The 21,624-nt window shown below is 43.9% G+C and overlaps 1 protein-coding gene across 1 annotated transcript in view; it reads left to right on the top strand.

The window, feature by feature from the left end:
- Positions 1-21,624, top strand: part of taok3a (TAO kinase 3a) — a 73,103-nt gene that overhangs the window by 40,392 nt on the left and 11,087 nt on the right. The window contains exons 5-14 of the mRNA XM_071897726.2: positions 1,398-1,499; positions 2,010-2,055; positions 3,777-3,873; positions 4,599-4,712; positions 5,484-5,575; positions 5,873-5,966; positions 9,085-9,166; positions 12,715-12,882; positions 14,813-15,007; positions 17,191-17,328. Of these exons, the coding sequence (XP_071753827.1) occupies positions 1,398-1,499; positions 2,010-2,055; positions 3,777-3,873; positions 4,599-4,712; positions 5,484-5,575; positions 5,873-5,966; positions 9,085-9,166; positions 12,715-12,882; positions 14,813-15,007; positions 17,191-17,328 (1,128 nt within the window). The remainder of the gene's footprint in view (positions 1-1,397; positions 1,500-2,009; positions 2,056-3,776; positions 3,874-4,598; positions 4,713-5,483; positions 5,576-5,872; positions 5,967-9,084; positions 9,167-12,714; positions 12,883-14,812; positions 15,008-17,190; positions 17,329-21,624) is intronic.

Genomic DNA, 21,624 nt, shown 5'->3' with positions numbered 1-21,624 from the left:
ACACACACACACACACACAAACTGAACTTTGTCTTTAAAACCCAAGTTAAACATTCTCTATAATCTCCAAGTAGGTCTAGCTTTGATTGGAAAGGTCTTGTGAAATCCACATACTGTATGTACTTGCCCTTTGACTGTCAATCCCAGTGAGCCATATCACAAAATGGCTTTAAGGTCAGGTAGGGGTTAGGGTTAGGCTGTCATCAGATAGGACTCCTGTTTTTTCTCATGCTTAAACACAAAGGACAGCTGTGAGTGTCACTAGTAACAGAGAGAGCAAGATCATAAAGGGTGCAAGCAGCGTTACATCACTCTTGCTGCTATGCAACACAAAGTTTGACAATAGCTTGCAAGCTATCTCTTCAGTGTTCGTTAGCAACCCTGAAGTATAGCAAAAATAATGAAGGAAATTAAAACGGACAAGAGAAAGTTAGCGATTGCTCTGCTCGCTGAAGAAGAAGAGCCCATAGATGACATGCTCTTAGGGGGAATGTTGCTAAAAACAAGCTAGTAACAAAAGTCAATGTCACTCACAGGGAAACTGTAAGAGGCTGCTTACGTCCCACCAGGCGCTGTTCATTTTTTCCTCATGGTAGTATTTATTTGTTTGATTGCACAAACATGGGAGTTCTGAGATGACTAAAATCAATTTTCTCCATTTTGACTTTTGTTGTTAGTCTTTTTTTGTGGCTAAAGTTGAGACATTTCAGCACATGAAAAAACTCTGCATCCAAAATGCAAGGCGCATAGTTCTGAGGAGACACCGGCACAAACAAACCATTGGAAAAACTGAAAAAAGCACATTCAAAAAAGTGTCCTATGTGATTGCGGCTTCAAACTACAGCTGAACTTGTGTCCGCCTTTCTGTGGTTGACTGTGTAAATGTCTTTCTCCTCTTTTGTAAACCCGCGACTGAGGCATAAATGTCACGGCCCTCATGTTGTGGAATAGTGCCATCATCAGAGACGTGTTGATGCTATGTGATGCATACAATGAATTTCAATGAGTTTCAGCCAAGCAGTCTGATTGGTCAAACACACTTTCCAACATTGCTAATAGTTCCCAGCTAGCCATGCTTTATTGGTTGCTATATGAACTCTTGTGGTAACCAGGAAGCTAGTTTGCAATCTTTCTTGTCTTCTCCTGGGGTTTTTTAGCATCTATATATGTATACTGCTTTGAAGAGAACTTTCTAGTCCGTACACATGCATCGTTAACCACTGTGTACAAGCCATAATACCCCCAAGTGTGTTCTTCCCTGTGTTGATGGGTATTTTGGTGAGGCCAATCGCACCGTCGCACCCACAATCATGCCAAATGCCCACATGGGTATTATTGATATGATACCTGTAGGGTGTAACCGTGTGTGTGTGTGTGTGTGACTTTGTTTTCGGCAGAAGTGGCAGGACATCATTAAGGAGGTCAAGTTTTTGGAACAGCTGCGACACCCAAACACCATTGAGTACAAAGGCTGCTACTTGAAGGACAACACTGCCTGGGTGAGTGGAGCCGAGAGACGCTGCTGGCCGGCGCCAAATCCTCTCTTCTCCCCCTCTTTCTCTTTGTTTATGCTCTCTGTTCTCTGTCCTCCGTCTCATCTTCCCTCTCCTCATCTCCTCGTGTCCTAGTTCCCCTCTTTCTCCCAGTCTTGCGATTTTGTTTCTTCCTCTTTCTCTTTTTTTTTTGTTAACCTGTTTGTCTTATCCTTTTCACTCTTTCTTTCATTTTGTTTCTGCCCGACTCTCTCTCTCTCTCTCTCTCTCTCTCTCTTTCTACTGCCTACTGTTTGTTTTTGTGCGTGTGTTGTAGGGACTTTTTAAATAAGTAATCAGAACAATATCCGCTGCAAACATCATTCTGTAATCTGTTTGCCGTAGAGAATATCTTCACACTTTTGCAGTTACCTAAACCTGACCTGAAGCTCGTATTTAGGATATTTTATGATTGAATGAACCCCGTGTGAATGGTTAGTTACCCAGTTGTGACTGTGTCCCGTCTGTCTGTTGCAGCTGGTGATGGAGTACTGCCTGGGCTCCGCATCAGACTTACTAGAGGGTAAGTGTGTTTGTTAATGCACAGACATATTTACACTCAAAACATACATATATAAGTTTGTTTTTGTCTCATTCCAGGAGTTAAACTTTCTTCTATTTCTTTGTATAAAAGAGAATAGTTATACTAAAGCACCAGCCCCATAAGCAGAGGGTCTTGTTTTCTTCCCTGTGTCTCAACCATAGTGAAAAAGTTTACTTTGTTTTTGGTTCATTTAGGTTCACAATGCCCAATTACGAGCAAAGTAGGGCTCGTAAACAAAGGTCACATAGACTCACAAGCAGCTTGCTGCTGTAACTTTAGATGGACTTGTCTGTACTCTTTGTCATAATTTCCCGCCTCTGGTGTTCATTCCAGTTAAGAACACATGAAGAAATAGCTAGATATGAGCATGAGTCCAGACAGTGGTTCTGTTCATTTTGTCGTGCCTGGCTTTCCAAGCATGAGGAACTGCTGGCTGTCAGATGTCAACATCTGTCTCCTTATACCCATAAAACCTTGTGTTTTGGGGTTGTTTCCTGTAATTGGTTTGGACTACATTCTCACTCCTAACGATCTGCACTGCAGTTTTCTTGGAACAGAAACCTGCATTTTCAGGCGGTCTTGGTGTGGTTATTTGGTTGCAGAGTTCAAATGGCATTGTTCTCACAACGAACCGAAGCACTCCACAAGTTAGAATAAACTGCTCCAAAAAATGCTTGGTGTGCACGCACCTTCAGGGTCAATCTCCGCTTCAGCCAATGTGTCCATGAACGGTTTCCTTGAGCAAGACAATGAACCCCCGCCTGCTCACTCATAGTTAAATGAAAATCTAAAATGTGCTTGCCGAAAATGTAAATGTAAAATGTACTCCCTCTTTCAGCGAGTTTTGCTCGGTTATGTGGTCTGAGCAGTGATCTTAGATTAGTACTCCTATTCTTAGAATTTATATGGATGGAGGCCCAGATCTCTGTTTTGTAGTTTCTAGCTTAACTTCTTTTTGCAAAAACCAAACATTTTCCACTCACCCAAGATTCCACCTCCAGGATTGTTCAGCCTCGAAGCATTCCTGACCCGAACCCAGCGTGTTATTTTAAGCACCTACATTTTTACTCATCACTGACGCAGATACACAGTCAGGACAGTTGGCGACCCTGGCCTTTTTTGTGGTACTTTAGCCTTTCTGAAATTTCTCCGTCATAGTTCTGCCGTGACCTTTTGCCTTGGCACACAGCCTCTATTGCTGCAACGGTCCACAGGGAACCTGCTTTTAAAGCCCATATAAAACCGTTTACACGTTATCCAGATGGCAGATGCCAGGGGAATATTTTGTTGTTGTAATATCGGCAGAACAGATTGGTATATATGCTGTACATGGTGGCTACAGTTCTATCCATGGAAGATGAAGCACCACACTCTCCATTAAAGAGACGTCTTTATTATTAAAACCGTGACATTTCGGACCTCCATCAGACATGAAATACACAACAGCAGTTCAACAATTCTATGAAATCCACACCTCTGAATAATAGCATTATTTTAACTCAGTTATTCAATCCAATTATGTGGAATTATGTGGAATATGTGCACTGTTACCATGTAGACCCTCTTTGTGGGTAGAACATTATTTGAAGCGAGGACGTTTGGAGACAACAGTTAGGTTTGCATTGAGACTGTTAGTTGATTGAATCCAAGTCTTTAGAGGGTTTTCCAGCTCATTTCCTCCTTGCTCCTTTCTCCCCAAGTTCATAAGAAACCGCTCCAAGAGGTGGAGATTGCTGCCATTACCCACGGTGCCTTGCTAGGACTGGCTTACCTACATTCCCATAATATGATTCACAGGTGAGTCAGCTTGTCGTCTTGTTCCAAATGTTTCCCCAACAGGAAGATAAGATGAGCAAGAACAAGACGGGATGAGACGGGAGACACCCACATTCCCCGTTTATTACAGTGTTTGCTAATAAGGCTGTAAAACATCGTGTCTCTACATGCGTTTCACCAGCCAGTGGTAATCTGCAGCTCAGCCAGTTCCTTCTTGAACATCACTTTCAGGGAGTAACAACCCTGCTATCTCACTGGGGTCCATAATATTGTCTTTTATGACGGACAGATGTGATTGGTATCCAACAATGGCGCAATACCAACTCATTTGACAGTTCAGTTTTTATCACATGCTCTATCGCAGAGATTAAGAAGTGCCATAAAGGTTGTTAAAATGAACGCACACAAATACGTCAATGAGTTTGTTAACATTTGGATGCATATTAACAGCCTAGGGAAAAGGAACCCCATTTGCTCATATGGGCTACAGTTATATTTACACGTATGCCCCCTAAGACCATAATTAATGTGTTTATTTTCATTATATTGCACCATATTTGGTTGAGCAATACAGAAATGTACTATCGAATATGACTGCATGATGTCATTGGTGTATTACACAAAACAGAATAGAGACCAGAAACTGATGCGGCTTCACTTTGGCTGTCGTGCTTCTTATCATCTTCTCTTCATGTTCCAACCCTCTTGCCCCCCTCCATCTTCCCCCGCCATCTTCCCCCATCCAGAGACGTGAAAGCTGGTAACATCCTGCTGACTGAGCTAGGCCATGTCAAACTGGCCGACTTTGGCTCCGCCTCCATCGCCTCGCCTGCCAACTCCTTTGTGGGAACACCTTACTGGTCAGTACACATCACAACACAACATGACAGGGCACAACATGGGAGTGTCCTGGTTGGTTTCTATCCTAGGCAGATGAAGACCAACAAGGACTCATATGATGATGATGATGATGGTCTACTGGCAGAAAACTTTTCTGTTTGTGCACTTTTTTTAGTTTTTGCACTTTTTTTGCATATATGTGAATTAATTTCAGTACCTTTTTTTTTTACACCAGTTGGCTGCTTTTAGATTTCTTTCGTTTTAATCAGTGTGCAAGTTCTTGGTGTTTACAGTTCTATATTATAGGACTTCCTTAGAGCACAGACATTTCTCACTTGCTCTCGGTTTCCAAGGCCAGCAGGTGTATTATGTGTGGTTACATTGGTGACTATACCGTACACTATTTGTTTGCATGTCATGTAGACATGATGTCAGTTATGCCTTATCAGACAAAATGTTCACTCACACCCTGCTAGCAGCTTTGGTGGGGTAAAAAAGCAACACATAAACAGCTGGACTCATGATGGACTCTAATGGTGCCAAAAGCCAGCAGTACACTTTGTCTCACTGATCATGTTAAATTGACACACGCACAGTTGTCAAACTCCACATTAACAGAAACACACACACATATTCTAAAAACTGAGCTGCTATCACAGCATACCAGAGTCTTTAAAAGCTCTGAGAGGCTTAGCAGATTATGACATTTGCATGGATTTTTCCCCATACTTAATAAACTGTATGTGTGTGTGTGTGTGTGTGTGTGTGTGTGTGTGTGTTTGTGTCCTCAGGATGGCCCCTGAAGTGATCCTAGCCATGGACGAGGGTCAGTACGAGGGGAAGGTGGACATCTGGTCCCTTGGGATCACCTGCATCGAACTTGGTGAGCACAAATCTACCTACTGGCAAAAGAAAGCATCTATAGGCCCATACTATAATTCAAAGGGCTTTTACTGATTAAAATGACAACTGAGACAGCAGGGCAAAGAATAGATGTACCAGTCACTGTGGCTAGAGGACCAAAAAGTTTCTTTCCTGCCCCAAACAGGAAAACACTCAAATATATGTTCACACAAGCACAAGAGAATTGGTGACATTGGTGAAAGTTGTGGCGCTAAAACATCACTCTTCTGCCCCCCTTCCCGTCTCTCTCTCTTTCTCCCCTCTTCCCTTCCTTTAGCGGAGCGTAAGCCGCCCTTGTTCAACATGAACGCCATGAGTGCCTTATATCACATCGCCCAGAACGACTCCCCCACGCTGCAGTCCAACGAGTGGTGAGTTGAATGCACACTTCGCCCAAATATAAGCAAATATTACCATTTTGTTTTGGGGTTTTTTTTTTACCCCCAAACATGGAAAGAAGGTAGAGTTTGCAGTCTAATTTCAGAGAGTGATGTGTCAATGGGGAAATTCAATCAAATATCAAAGTTTCTCATTCACATCCAATACGTGATGAGTTAACGGGACACTGCTCTGAATATCCAAAACACTCGTTTAATGGCAATAATAAAATGGCTCATATAAAAGTTTTTCAACGCCAAACAAAATGAAAGCCTCTCAAATTGGTGATGCAATACCTCCAGTCGTCTGTGAACATTAAGGCGTGCTCCGATCCGGGCCTGGTCAGGTTAAGCCATCCCTACGTTAATCTGCCTGACCTGTGATCCCTGTGACAGGCCTTGTGCGAGATCACGCTCTAAGTCTCTTATGTAATTACCAAGGGGCCCTCTACCAGAGAGATCCTATTTAAAGAGCCGCACCTCGTCCTGCTGGGCTGCATCACAGGCTGCTTACTGGTGCCACTAGCCTAGCACATAACTCCATATGCACATACACTGCATATAGTTAGCACATACGTAACTATTCCTTGTGACATACTCATGGTGTTGTGAACAGAACATGGGGAAGTAGCCGGCCTCATGCACTATTTTCTCGGCTTATGATTGTGGTTGCTAATGGATTCTCCAGAGAGCCATCCCAGACATCAAAAAACTTTGATCAGTGTTATTTGGACCAGTAGGTTTTGAACAACACTTCACTCCCTTTGTTCGGAAGACCATCTCACCCCACTGTGTTCTTTCAGATGGGACCAGCTGTGCTAACTCTTTGCTGGAGCAGTACAGGGGAACTTATCATCAGATTTGATATTTTCATATCAAGATTTATTTCACTTAATAAATCTTAAAACTTTAAGTTAAATTGTTGTATGAGGCAGACAGTATGGATGTCTGCTGATAGGCTTTTTATGGAAAGGGGTGAAATTGAACTGGAAGTAATGAATCTTTTACTTGCAACATCGTGAGTAGGCAGGGTGTTCACAGTACAGTAAGTTCATGTTACACATGTAGGCTACTCCATATTAAGTAGCACATAGCTACACTTCAAACTAGCTAACACAGCTATATTCAATAAACACATATTCTTCATACTAGCCAGCACAACTGTTTCATAAGCGCTTGTACTCTATAATAGCTAGCACATAGCTGTTTGATGCTCACATATATTCCATAACAACTAGTAAATATTTCCCACACACTCCATACAAGCGAGCACATATATATACACACATACTGTATATGCCATACTAGCTAGCACATAACTATTCCATATACACATATACTCCATACTAGCTAGCATACGCTTTAAGTGGAGGGAATGGAGGGATTCATGTTGGGCACAATGGAAAAGAGGAAAAATATTCAGGAATATAGATGTAGAGGTAGATGACCTAAATTAGCAAAAAGAGTGAAAAACTGGGAGAGAAGTCGGAAATTAGCAAGGCAGCGTTGCACAAGTTGCATGTGAGGTGTGAGTGTCATGGGGAAACGACACTCATGAAATATTAACCCCGTGTTTGAAGTTCCCCTCCTGCTGTGCTCTTCTTTCATGCTAGGTGCATTATGGTATGATAAAGGCAAAGTAATAGAGGTTAGGTTGTGGAGTGGAGTGTGTGTGTGGCCTAAACCGCTGCATCTGTAAGTCGTGCAGGTGTGTGTTCCCTGTGATATGCTGCATGCAGCCCACGTCTCCTGAACACAGCCAAGGCAAGTGGCTGAACGTGGCTCTCTTCCTGCCTTGAAAAGCCCGAAGGCAACGATGGCCTTACTGTGTCTCTCCATCACCCATGTTCCCCATTAAACCACAGTGTTGACTGATTTTTACGCCTTAAAAACAGAGCGTGTATCATGAGCGATGTAGAAACATGTTGTGTGAAATACGAGGCGAGGAAGGGCGTAAGTTGGAATTTGCTGCATATCACCATGCGTGGGGTACGCCTTTTGTGAAATTAGCATTGGTTTCTAGCGTCGTGCTGAGGCGAGCGGTTGTGTGGGGCGGTGCGGGGTCGTGGTATTTTTGGAGGAGCTCCAGCGGCCCGAGGCGTTAGCAGCATCCTGCCAGATGAGACTAGCAGAGACATCAGCTCCATAGAGCTGCTGGATAGCCTTCAGTACACACGCACAGGGCCACACTACGCTCTGTACTCTTGCTACACACTGGCATGGCGTACAAAGTGCACCCGTTCACCTTGGCTAATCATGGAGGACAGCAGGTGGAGATGTTTAGGTGGAGCTAGCCTGTGAATAGGTGGGGAATCACACCAACTGATGCATAGAAATGACCCTGAATGTGGAAATCCACTGCATATTAATTGTCGAAAAAGCCTACATAGCATTTGTTGGCTACTTCCTTATGAGGGGCTATAGCAGCAATCCAAACACACAATGTTGTATCTATTATCAGCATATTTTTAGGTCAGAGTCACTGGCACACTGTTCCACAGCTCCAGTGGCCTATATTTACGTTGCTCCACATATTTACATAATCTGTATATGGTTCAGAGGAGGCTACAATGAGAGATTACATAGGATTGCTCTGGTTTAATTCATTGATACAATAAACATACCACAACAGTCATACCATGTAAAGAGATTTACTCATCACATAAAAGGTTCATTGACCGTAAGAGGGGAGCGGCTTTGTGGTCTATGCCTAGATCGTTACTGCGGATTCTGCCAATGTGATAAATTAATGTTATGGTATATGGTATAAACGAATGGTTAGAAGCATAGATTGTGTGTGCTGGGTCAGTAATGATTGAAACATGTTTGATTAAGGGGGGAATTGATGATTTAATTGCGTTGTCATTATCACATTCTTTTCTGATCTTTCTAACGAAAATCTAAATTTGAGTGGTCCACAATTTTTCTACCTTCTAGTCCCTCCATCACTCCTCTCTGTCTCCCATATACCTCCATTTTTTCCTCATCCTACCCATCCACTCATCATGCCATTTATCCTATCACCGCCTTTTTGCCATCTTTTCACCATCCCACATTCTTTAACGATCCTCCTCTCAATCTCTCTGTCCCCCTCTCTTCCCCCTCTTCCCAGGTCTGACCCCTTCCGGAGCTTTGTTGACTACTGCCTACTGAAAATTCCTCAGGACAGACCCTCGTCGGGGGAGCTGCTACGAGTGAGTAGTCTCCCTCTTTTAATCTTCCAGCTGTGACCTCACTTCCTGTCTCAGTCACTCCCTGAGCCGTGTGAATGAGTCACTCCCACCCACCCACGGCTCCCTAACACGCAAGCACACACACAAAATCCCTCTGCAAACACAGGAATCAAGCACCCCGCTGAGAAATGGTTGTTCTTTCTCTCTTTTTATTTTTTTTGTCGTAACCCCTCTTCCTGTGCCGCGCCTTGTGGCTCTGGTCGCTAAGGCCTCCATCGCGGCCTGTGTGGGTTGCTTTCACATCAAACCTTTTGACTAGGGTTCGACTGATATGGGTTTTATATATTTGGATTTTTGGCAGGGTGAAAAAGCCTCTAAAAGCATTTAGACCATGGGACACTAAAACTCTTATTTGAAACCCAGGCTACTACTACTACTAATGCTACTACTACTACTACTACTATTATGAGTAATAATAATAAAACATATTCATTTTTGCAGTTTTAAAGCAGCTTATCAGATTTTTTAACTTGATTTTTCGGATTTTTGAACTCTTGAACAATGTAAAGTGTCCTTGAGTCTGAGAAAGGCGCTCTTAAATCGAATTTATTATTTTTATCATTATTGTTATGTGGATTCTGATCACAAAGTCTTTTTATAATCAGTTCAGATTAAGGGCTTTCCACAGTCAACCAGTGTAATATTGAGCAATCATACAATAAATATGTAATCAAACAAACTGGATCATTCCTATCATATTGAAATTGGACGATATTGACTGGGCGATACATGATTTTTAATAAAAGGCACCGTTTTTTTTTTTCATTTAAGGCGACGTTTCCCAGCCAGCTCCTGTCCCGTCCTGCCAAACACAACACAAAACACAAAACAGCATTGTTAATCTGTGTGTGTGCATTGTGTTTTCACGTAATTGAGGAGTTGATCTTTTTGTTTGTGTGGCCAACAGGTAATCCTATTGGCCACTAAGAGTTTTATGTTCTTGGTGATCACGCTCCGCCGCGCTGCAGCCCCAGCAGGAGCGCTCACACCTGCCTCGACTAGGAAGGATGAAGGGAAGAGGAGGGGAGTGGAGGGGATTGGACAGACAGGGGTTAAATCAGGGTCTCTGAACTGTTGCCTCGATAGGATCTACAGCAGGACTGGAATTCACTCTTCCCCAAACCCCTGACCCAAATCCTGCCAGAAAAACCATTAAAGAGGGTTAAGTACCAAACAGACTTTGGATCAGTGTCGAAGGGGCTGCTTTTACAGTGAGGGGCTGGGGGGGGTGTTATGTAGCTTATGATTAATACCCCACTTTCTCTTCTCAGACACACATACACACACACTCTCCCTCTCAATACACACACACACACACACACACAGAGAGAGAGAGACATGCGCGCCCCTCCAAGCTCTTTAAGGGGGAAATCAGGTCACTAATCTGGGGGGCCTTGAGCTATCAGTGTTCTCGCCTCAGGTTAAACACACTCTCTCTCCCTGTATACATTATTTAATATAATAATAATAATAATAATAATAATAACCGCCAAATGACCTCCTCCCATAAATAGCCACTATTTAAAGGAATATCCACCCTAAAACACTTGATTACTGTTAAAAAAACAGCCATTGCCGATGTTTTTGTTGTTTGCTGGCGTATTTTTCTCATTCCCATGGATAACTGGCCAAACACAGATATTTCCAGTGCAGCTACAAGAGTTTGATACACAAGTTTGATAGCAGAAAATGTTTCAGCGATCTAAAACATCAACTGTAAACGTCAGGTTTTGGTGTCAGTCCCTCAGTATCAAAGAGCGAGGGCTTCTTTCTAGACTCACCATTTTGCACCAAGAGACGTTCAACCATCATACAGGGAGAAATCCATCGTAGACGAGGAGAGAGACCAATTTCTCCACCGACAGTCGCCTCAATAGACCAGAATGCAATGCAGCCACAAGACTAGCTATATCTATATGCCCATACGCCCACCTTTGATTGAAAGCAACAAGTTCACGCCCCTTTCTGTAGGAAATCACTAACTGAAGTAGAAGCAGACAAGACAGGTTGAGGGAAAGTGAGTGCGCCAAAAAAGTAAATTACAACACTTCATCACAAAATAACTCCTGGAATGCACTGAACATCACAGATTGATATCTAAGAGTGTAAGAGTATCTGAGGGTGGGTTTTTCCTGTAAAGGCGGCAGTAGTCGTGTTTAAAAACTCCTTCTCACTACCAGTGATGCTTCAGACACGACGGGGGGGGGATTTTGATTTTATTTCTTTTCTGAGCAATATTCCCGGAGATGACTTCTCTCCCAGCTCCCAGGGCGACGGGACGAGGCCAGCCACCCACTCTCTAGTGAAGGTCCATCAGAAAACGGGACAAATCGCTCTCATCTCTATTTTCAGAGCGTGATGTCATCCCCCTGTGTCCTGACTACCCCATTACACCAGCATCTGTCACATGGAAGGGAAGGTGTGCAGAGAGATAGCTGGAAATAGGCCTAAAGAGTATTTTTCACATATATATATATACTATATATATATTTTAGTCCGTCCACCCCTTTAAGGTTGCATACATTTCACCGGCCAGCCATTTAAGCAATAGATGTTTTATGAATGAGAGTGAGTGAGTGGAGGTGTGATTATGTATGGGTGTGTGTGTGTGTGTGTGTGGTGGGTTGGGGGGGGGTGTAGGTCCCATGTGTTTAGTGTAGTACAGGATGTGGAGTGTGAGGCTCCCAGGCTGAGGCTAAGCAACCTGCAGGCGCCCTCTAGTGTTGGTTAGAGTTGTGGTGCTCAGTGAAATAGTACACTATGAATGAAATAAGTTTAAGACAATATACTCCTTAATTAGGATACAGGTACATGTCATTTTAAACACAATTTATGATGTCTTGGAGAACTGCACGCTGCCACGTAAACACTTTGAACTCCTGTGGTTGGGACGCATTATCAAACACTCAAATATATAAACTCAATATTTATTGAGAAGTGAACGACCATCGAGTCATTGTTATTTGCCACATCAATCCAGCACATATCAGTTGTTTTGATATTTTTCCTTAATAATTTGTATACATTTTTTAATTAATATTTAAATGTATGGGTTTGTTCATTACATTAAATTGATTCAAATTGTAACATACAGTAATGGAAGCTGTGAATTCTAAGACCTGTCTCTATAAAAAGCTTTGGGGAAATATAAAAAATATTTTGCGTAGACCACACACACATAAGACACGGATGGAAAAGTCAATTTCCAAAATGCGATACATCAATTTTGGAAAAAAGTTGAAGTTCATTATTAGATATCTCTAAAATATAGAGGATCTTTATAGATATAGAGGATGATTTTTTGTTAATACTCGTCTTGTAAAAGTAGGCATCATGTTTTCAAATGGTGTATATCTCATTTTGGAATGAAACGTCCAACATCCAAGCATCAATTGCATCACATACTGTGAAAGAAAGGTATTTTTTCATCCCTACCCTCCCTCCATCCTTCCTCTAAATAACCTCTGACCCCTCTAACTCTCTCTCCCTCTCTCTCTCTCACTGTCCAGCATGACTTTGTGCGTCGGGAACGCCCGCTGCAGGTCCTCATCGACCTCATCCAGAGGACCAAGGATGCGGTGCGCGAGCTGGACAATCTGCAGTACCGCAAGATGAAGAAGATCCTCTACCAGGAGAAACACAACGGGCCCATGGGAGAGAGCCAGGAGGAGGAAGAGGTAGAGAGGGGAGGGGAGGAAGGAGGGATGAAGGGGAGAGGGAAGGGGTAGTTCAATGGACAGAGCCTCGATGGAGAGGAAGTTGTAATAGGGAGGGAAACAGGTGGGGCATGACGAGGAGTCTGCCATGTTGGATGGCAGGAGGGGGGGTGAAGGACTAGGGGTAAACAGTGAAACCAGTCGAGTCCCATTTGAATCCTCTTCACAATTCTCCAACATCTCAAAGGCAAAAGTCTGTAGTTAGTTTTTTATTTGTTTAGTAGGTATGGGGTTTGTATATGACCACGTTCATTCAGGTCAATTCAGCTTTATTATCCCCAAGGGGAAATTCTTTTTGCAGCCAGGTGAATAAAACAGACAATAACACAAGTCCACAGCGTACATAAAATCAAAGGCAACAGCAGCAAAAAACAATGAAATTAATAGAAAGAATAGTCAATAAAAAAAAAAACAGTCAGGTCGTCTGCTAAAAAACAATAATCAACAGTCGGTCAGTCATAGGCTTTGTAGTGCGATTTAGCAATTTATTATTGCAAATTAGCTATTTTATTGCACATGGAATGAAGGAGTTTTTCATTCTGTTTGACTCGGCTTCTGGGAGTCTGTATCTGCTGCCCAATGACAGAAGCTCAAACTCACTAAACGGAGGGTGAGTAGGACATGGCAGCTCAATTGTCTGAAGTGATGTGACAGAAAACACTTCAAGGTAAAAGATGGAGGAACCAGATACAGTGCTTCAGTCTAAAGTGGCCTCCATAACTGATTCCTGATTTTATTCGATCTAATAAAGTCAGATAGACCAAAGCAATATGGCCGGTGTCTGTTTTCACCAGTCCAGTGTTTTCACACTGCAACAAACAAGAACCGTCCCCCAGCAGGCATGTTGGGCTGACATTGGAGACGGCCTGTCCCTTAGTTGACCCGGCCTGGGGCAGGAGGAACACGGACACCCAGCAGCCACTGCGGCCACTGTCACCCACTGTCACCCACTGTCACCCAACACCACGTGACGCAGTCCAGACCGGCCGCTAGACCTCACTGCAACAAGACACCCCTGAAGCCCTTACTGAGAAAATGTATAGTCCCAAACCTGGTTATCTGGTTTCAGGGGAAGATGTAGTGGAGGCTTCAGAAAGCTTCAGCATCCGAAGCTACAAGTAGATGATTCAAATATTAATACAGACACTAAACCTCACCAGAGTGTCTGCTACCTAAAAGCCATGCAGTTTGATTCCCCGTTTCTACTCTTTGTGTTTATGTGTATTTATTTCAAACATGTAACAACATGAAAAGAAAAAGAAACAAAACAAGAAAATCAATCAAATAGGCAAAAATAGGCAAAACCGAAAACATACGGTAAATTCTTCACAAACAAAGGTGGTTAAATTTAGGAAGTAGGAAGAAGTAAAAACTTATTTTGTCCTACCCCCTTTCTCTAATTAAATACTCACATCATCAATATATCCATATATAGTATATATATAAGTATAGTATATAGTATAGTGTGTATATATACAGTATATATTGTACTGTATATATAGTATATACTCTTTATCCATCATGTACACACACTCAAGTGGATTTGTTCAATTAGGAACCTGATAGACATCTCAGACAGACAGGCAGGCATTAACATAAGGGTTGACACCGGTGAATGACAAACACACACACACACACACACACACATACACGTCTGAACAATTAGAGGTTAATGGGCAATTTAGCGTGACTTTGACTGTAATGCACTCTGGAGGTCATTGGTTTTTTCCCTGTATTGAGGTGAATGGGTTTAATGGTACCATTTGGAGAGACCTGCGTATATTGGGGTGAAGGACATGGGAGTGTGTGTGTGTGTGTGTGTGCATGATTGCGTGGGCTATGCGTGTTCGTGTGTGTACAGGTATGTTCATGAATGTGTGTCCACTTCCAGGACAGCGAGGCGGCCAGCTGTAAGATGAACAGCCTGGGCAGCAACCACTCCATCCCCAGCACCTCGGTCAGCACGGGCAGCCAGAGCAGCAGCGTCAACAGCATACAGGAGCTGGTCGACAGCTGCTCCGACATGACCATGATGCACCACCAGGACTACGACAGCACCCTGGACTCCTCCCCGCACACCAAGAAGGTAGAGAGGCCAGGAGGGATGGGTGGGATGGGTGGGAGTAGGCCAGAGCAGGACAGACAGGTGAAGACACACCACCGGTTTCTGGTTCTGGTGAGGAACTGACGGACAGTGAGACAGACCGGTTTCATAAACAGACCAAAAGTAGAAGGCACAAGGAGCGTGCAAACCTCCACTAACGCTGAACAATTCTCCAACTTCATGTCACACCCAAAGACATCATTCCTATCACTTATATTCTAAGTTAAATTGATTTCTTAAAGCTGCAAACATACCCTTAGGATTTGAAATCAAGTTTCTATCTCTGTTAGATTCAACGATAATGGACGTCTAATGGACGTCTATTCCCACATCTGAATCATCACCAAAATCAAATCATTTTTCATTGATCCAAGGCTTATCTGACCACCAAATTTCATGGAAATCCATTCATAGGTATTTGAGATATCCTGATGACAGACAGACAGACAAATAAATGGGTGAAAAACCTAACCTAACCTCGGCGGAGGTAAAAACTGATTTCTGACAGGCAGATCCTCCTGACCGTCCCAATAGTCAGCCTCTGATTCAGTTTGATCTGGCTTTATATTCTCAGTAGTAGACAGTAGTTTCCCATAATACCTTGCATCCCGGTTTCTAAGAATCGCAGTCCTCGCTGAATGCATAAAGAGATGGCAGGCACAATCCGTCATTCGTCGACGTTTACCGTTGTTGTCGCCCAAGCACAGATATTACGTTCAGTATGCATCAAGCACAATTACATCCTTTTTTAGGGTAATAACTGCGCTCAACTAATAGAAGGGACACACAGCCCCAGTGCAAACATCCTCTGGGTTTCTCTGACCGTTTTCAAGAGCATGCGTAACCCACCCCCCCCCTACCCCCACCCCCTGTCTCCGGCTGAAACCATGGCAACCATTGACACACTCCTCACTCTCCAGCGGATCGCTTCAAGTTCATCACCAACACCGTTCACACCCGGAGAACAAAGGCTCTGTACACATGTCGACAAGCAGCACACACCCCCCTGCCACTCCGCATCCTGCACACACACACACACACACACACACACACGTACACAGAGGTCAACACAATGCCTGACATTCTCATTGAATATCCCGCATAACTTCAAAAGCAGAGAAGGCATGGCTGTCACTGCACTGTCATTCTCTTTCTTCATCTGCTCTTTGTGTTTTGGCAGCGTATGAATAACGATGTCACTTCATGAATAGGCAGCCAGTGTGTCGTCTCGAGTTCGGGGGGTGGGTGCCGGGAACAAGAGAAAGTGACACGTATTGTTTTTCACATGCTGATGAAGTTCCTTCCTCACATGAAGCGACGCTCTGGTCCCCGGGGCTCATGAAAATGTTCAATTAGAGTTTTAGTGGCGCGGTGGATGAACTCCAGATTTTGACATTTCACGATGTTTGCAAGGTTACGGTTGACGCTGTCTTAACAAACGCAGAAGATTCCTTTTGAAATTCAGATGTGACACGATTTAAGTTGCTGGGAAATTTTGTCATTTAAAAAGTTAGTGAATTTCTGTGAAGAGTAAAGAGCGAAGGTATTTTAACACCGCCACAGTTCTTCCAAAAGGTTGCTAGGTACAAGTGTTTTAGTGAGTGCCCTACAGCACAGCACCGCTTTGCCAACATTTTTGCACCTTGTTCGCTTCAGTGCCATTCGTCCTTGTATTATATTAAAAGCAGACCACTCTGTGATTTCATAATTGTTATTTAAATATATGAGGCTCCCGCACACTATCTCCTTACAAATCTCAATTTATTGCGACGTTTCGGTTCGTAGACCTTTTTCAAAGCAGCACATATGTGAAAAATGCGGATCTATTTATTGATATAATATGTAATGTTGATAGGCTAATGTATTATGTCGATTGTTAATTGTCCTGCACCTGTTGTCAATGACGACCTAGCCTATATGGTTATATAATTTCCATGTTTGCTGCTTTGAAAAAGGTCTATAACCGAAACATAACAATAAATTCAGATTTGTAAGTAGATGGTGTGCAGGAGCCTCATATATTTATGTTGCTCTTTTTTCTCCCAGCACCCATGACTGAAATTATCAGGTGTTTAAACTTTATTTTATTATAATAATCGTCATTTACTCATTTTGCCTTTTCTCTACTTTGTGTGTGTGTGTGTGTGTGTGTGTGTGTGTCCCAGGACCACCAGTATAACTGGGACGATGGGATCCACAGGGACCACCGGCCGGAGCTGAGGCCGGCCTCCTCGGACAAGAGCAGCCAGGCGCACAACTACAAGAACCAGGGGCGCTTCGCCACCATAAAGTCAGCCTCACTGGTGAGTCCGGCAGAGCGCTTTCCCGTTCATATCAGATGCCTTTCCAGTGACGCCTGCTTTCAGAAAAAGAAAAACATGCTAAAACTTTCGTGGTACACACACCTTGGAAAGCTGTGCCAGTTTGAATACGTAAAAAAATGTCTTAAGAGGTGCGAGACAAAAGTCAAGATTTTACACCACAGCAGCATACAAGAGAGCCGCAGCAGACGGGGCTTTGGTGTCTGTCACTGCTAAAACCTGCCTGTGAATGTGAAGGACGTCGAGTCTAGCTGTGATGTAATGGCTCCACTCATAAGAGATCTGATAAAGATCCACATCCGATCAAAACGGAATCAATAAAAAAGGGGCGTCTGAATATTTGGGCTTTACTGTTTTCTAGTCAGAAGAAGGTCCTTCTTTCCTTTGTGGTGTCTCCTTCCCTTTCGCTCTTTTCCTTATTTACTTCCCACCTCTTTCTCTACCTGTTCATTATTTATTTCCTGGTTTGTTCTCTTTTCCTCTTCCTTTTTTTTTTCTTTCTTTCTTTCGGCCTTTCCCTCTTTCCGGCTCTTTCTCTATCTCTCTGCTCTCCAGTTCTGCCCCACTGTCTGTTACGGATCCCCTTTTTCTCCGCTGTCCTTTCCCTCATTCACCTCTCTTCCTTTGTTTTCTCTTCTCTTCCTACTACGCTTCACATTACCGCTCCCTCTCTCCCTCCCTCCCTCCCTCCCTACTTCCTCTCCTGCACTTGATAATACATCATTCTCAGACCCGACTTAATGTTGTGAATTGTGGGGGGTGGAATTCTCTCTCTCTCTCTCTCTCTCTCTCTCTCTCTCTCTCTCTCTCTCTCTCTCTCTCTCTATCGCTCTCTCTCTCTCTGTGTCTGTTGTCATGGTAACGAGCTCCAGTAACCAGTAAGTAGTTGTTGTGGTTGTGTGTGTGTGTGTTTGCCCTCCCACGACCCACTGGTTTTAATTGTGAGTTCATTCTGTCAGGTCTTAAACCAGACATTAGACAAAATGGGTAAAGATGATGAGATGAGTGTGTGTGTGTGTGTGCGTGTGCGCGTGTCCTCATACTGTCCTTGACCAGAGCGTGGATCACTGATATCCCTGTTGACCGCCAGTCTCCTTTGTCTGTTCTCACACACTCTTGTCAGGGATGTTAGTCTGTTTTTTGGGGGGTTTTTTTTATCACAGCGTCATCGTCACTCTTCGTCACAAACCGACACATCGATAGGAGCCGCAGGATTCAGTCCAGCTGGCGTTGCTACGTTTCCATCGTAGACCATTCAGATTGTGGAGGGTTGGAAATAAATACACACCACCACTATTAAGCAGACTCCTCAAAAACAGAAGCTGAAGTGAGACATTGAGGGAAAAATCCACCCTAAAACACTTAAACACACTGCATTTCTGAGCCCCTGTTGTTGTCTAGTGGTGCATTTTTTCTTATTCCGACGACTTGACCCCACGTTATTCCTTTAATGTAATAAAATGAAATTTGTTCCTATTTACTTAAAGAGAAAGGAGGGAATCGTATCTCCTTTCTTCTACTCTCTCGAAATACTCTCAGAAAAGAAAAGCAAAGAATTCCTTTCTGCCTCTCTCCTTTGCTCTTAATTTATTTCTTTTCCTGTCACTTATCTGTTACCTGATCATTCTAGGGTGATAGGAAACTCTGACCTCCAGCACTGCTTACTATTGTTTGCGTATAATTTCGGTGATGTAGGAATTGAAGCTGCAGTTGCGCTCATTTAAGTCGCTGTGGATAAGAGCATCAGCCCTATAATGCCTAAAATGCAGCGTGAACGAGAAGAGGTCACGCAACGGCGTCGGCAGCTCGGTGTAACTGAGGCTGTTTGTCTTGAAAAAGAGGCAGCAGCATCGTAGCCACATTATCTCCACCGTGTGAAGGCACCGATCCTGCCCGCTGGCGCCGAAGAGATGACATCATTGCTTTCTGCCGAGCGCAGACGTCCTCAGATTGGCCTCGACTCGCTGAGACTGGAATCAGCAGGTAGAGAGAGAGAGAGAGGGAGGAAAAGAGAGAAGGAGAGAGAGAGAGAGAGGGAGAGAATGGAGGAGGGGGGGTGGCAAGAGTGATGGATCGCCAGAGAAAAGGGGAGAGAGGAAAAGATAGAACGGGGGAAGACGAACAGAAGAGAGGAAATGAAACGGGGGAATAAAAACATAGCGCCGCTCTTAAGTAGAATCCTCAAAGACAGAAGCTTGCAAATTCCTGATTGAGACATTTATGTTGTGAAAGAAATTAAATGTGTTCGTATTTTCTAAAGACAAAGGAGGGAATCGTAGGGATGGGGGAAAGACGAACAGAGGGAGAGAGTGATGGATGGAGAAACAGAAAGAGCGAGATGGCAGGAGAAGGAAAAGAGGCAGTGGGAGGAAAAGAGGAAAAGACACCGACGGCAAAGAGCAGAGGGGATAAGAGCAGACAGATAGAGAGAAGGGCAGATAAACAAACAGAGGTGAGACAAAAGAGCAGCGGAGATTGAGAGCCGGACCGACAGAGAAAGACGGAGAGGGAGAGAGAGAGAGAGAGAGAGGCGACAGGAGGATGGCGAGCTCCGTCACCCAGAGGTGACATGGAGCATCAGATAGCAGCCAGGAAAAAGAGAGAGAGAGAGAGGGGGATGAGAGGAAAGAAAGGCATCGAGTCCTGTCAGATCTGGAGGTGGGAAACACGGAGAGAGAAAGTGGCAAGGAAAAAGAAGGGGGGAGAGAGTGAACGAGAAGGAGAAAGAAAGGGAAGGAAAGGGTGAAAGAGGGAGAGAATGAAAAAAGGAAGGAGAAAGTGAGAGAGAGGGAAGGAGAGAGGAAGGGGAAGAGAGGAGAAAGGGAAGGAATATGAGAAGGAAGGAGAAAGAGGGAGAGAGGAAAGGAGACGGAGGGAGTGGGACAGAAAAAAGGAAGAGAGAGGGGAGGAAAAAGGGGCATGAGAGACAGAAAGAAGGAGAGAGGGAAGGAGAAAGGGGGAAAGTGAAGGAGAAAAGGGAGAGAGAGACAGAAGAAGGAGATGGGAAAAGAGAGGGGGGGAGAGACTGGGAGAAGGGAGCAAAAAGGGAAGGAGAAGGATGGAAAGGGAAAAGGACAGAGAGAGGGAAAGAGGGAGAGTGAAGGAGGGAGGAAGACAGAGAGAGAGGGAGGGCAGGGGTTATTATAGGTCAAAGAGAGCAACTATCAGACGAGAGAGAGAGAGAGAGAGGAGAGAGAGAGAGAGAGAGAGAGAGAGAGAGAGGAGAGAGAGAGAGAGAGAGAGAGAGAGAGAGAGAGAGAGAGAGAGAGAGAGAGAGAGAGAGAGAGAGAGAGAGAGAGAGAGAGAGAGAGAGAGAGAGAGAGAGAGAGAGAGAGAGAGAGAGAGAGCCTAAAACTTGACTCTGCTTCAGCGCAGCAGATTACAGTCTGGTTTTCAAGACTTATCGAAACATGCAACCCTCCCCACCAATCGGCAGCTTTTTGGTGATATCTAACATGTAGGCTGTACCGAAAAGACTTGAAGTTCACAGGCAGTCGGAAGGTTGTCATTTTACCAGATGCTCCTCTAGTGTGGTTTGCGTCCCCAACAGACAGTCGAGAATACAGAAACCACACCGCCGTGCATCTACAGGAAACAGGACAATAAGCATGTAGAGGCTTCTGCTTCCTCCGTTTAGCCTGATGACTTCACCATATGTCGCTGTACGTCTGCAGCGATGCTCGGCCCTCCGTTCACAGCGCAGCAGCATCCTGTTCTGCTCTCTGGAGCCGTCACACTCAACACGGACAAAAAGTTTCAATTAGGATAATAATCGCCACGAATTATTAGTTGTATAAATCACGCAGCTGCTCGCTTGCATCATGTTATTTTTAAAACATCAAGTTAACAGAAAGCATGTCTTTGCACTTATAGTATGCACCTCTTGGGAGAAAATAATTGCAATGTTTTGCGAAGCATCTTCCCCATTCAGCAAATTGTGTGCTTTTTTTTTTTGCACCGCTGAATTTCCTCAGGAAGACAACCTTGACCCTGGTCCATTACAGGGAGATTACTCATATTAATCAATTCCACCACAGCCTGTAAAGCATCTCCCCTGTTCAACACATCAGGTGCTTCCTTTACAGCACAGAATTTCCTCAGACATACCACCGTGAACGGGCCAAATAAAGGGAAATTACACAAATTAATCAGTTCAACCAGTGAATTCCCACTGATCTCACAGGAACATTCACCTTTACCCTGCACCCCCCCCCACCCCCACCCCTCCTGAATATCATGATCTCCCTTCCAGTCTCTGAGCCTTGTGTGAAAGGAACC

Source organism: Centroberyx gerrardi, chromosome 8 (genome assembly GCF_048128805.1).
Source record: "Centroberyx gerrardi isolate f3 chromosome 8, fCenGer3.hap1.cur.20231027, whole genome shotgun sequence".
Taxonomy (NCBI): Eukaryota; Metazoa; Chordata; class Actinopteri; order Beryciformes; family Berycidae; genus Centroberyx; species Centroberyx gerrardi.
This window is presented reverse-complemented; position numbering and strand designations above follow the sequence as displayed.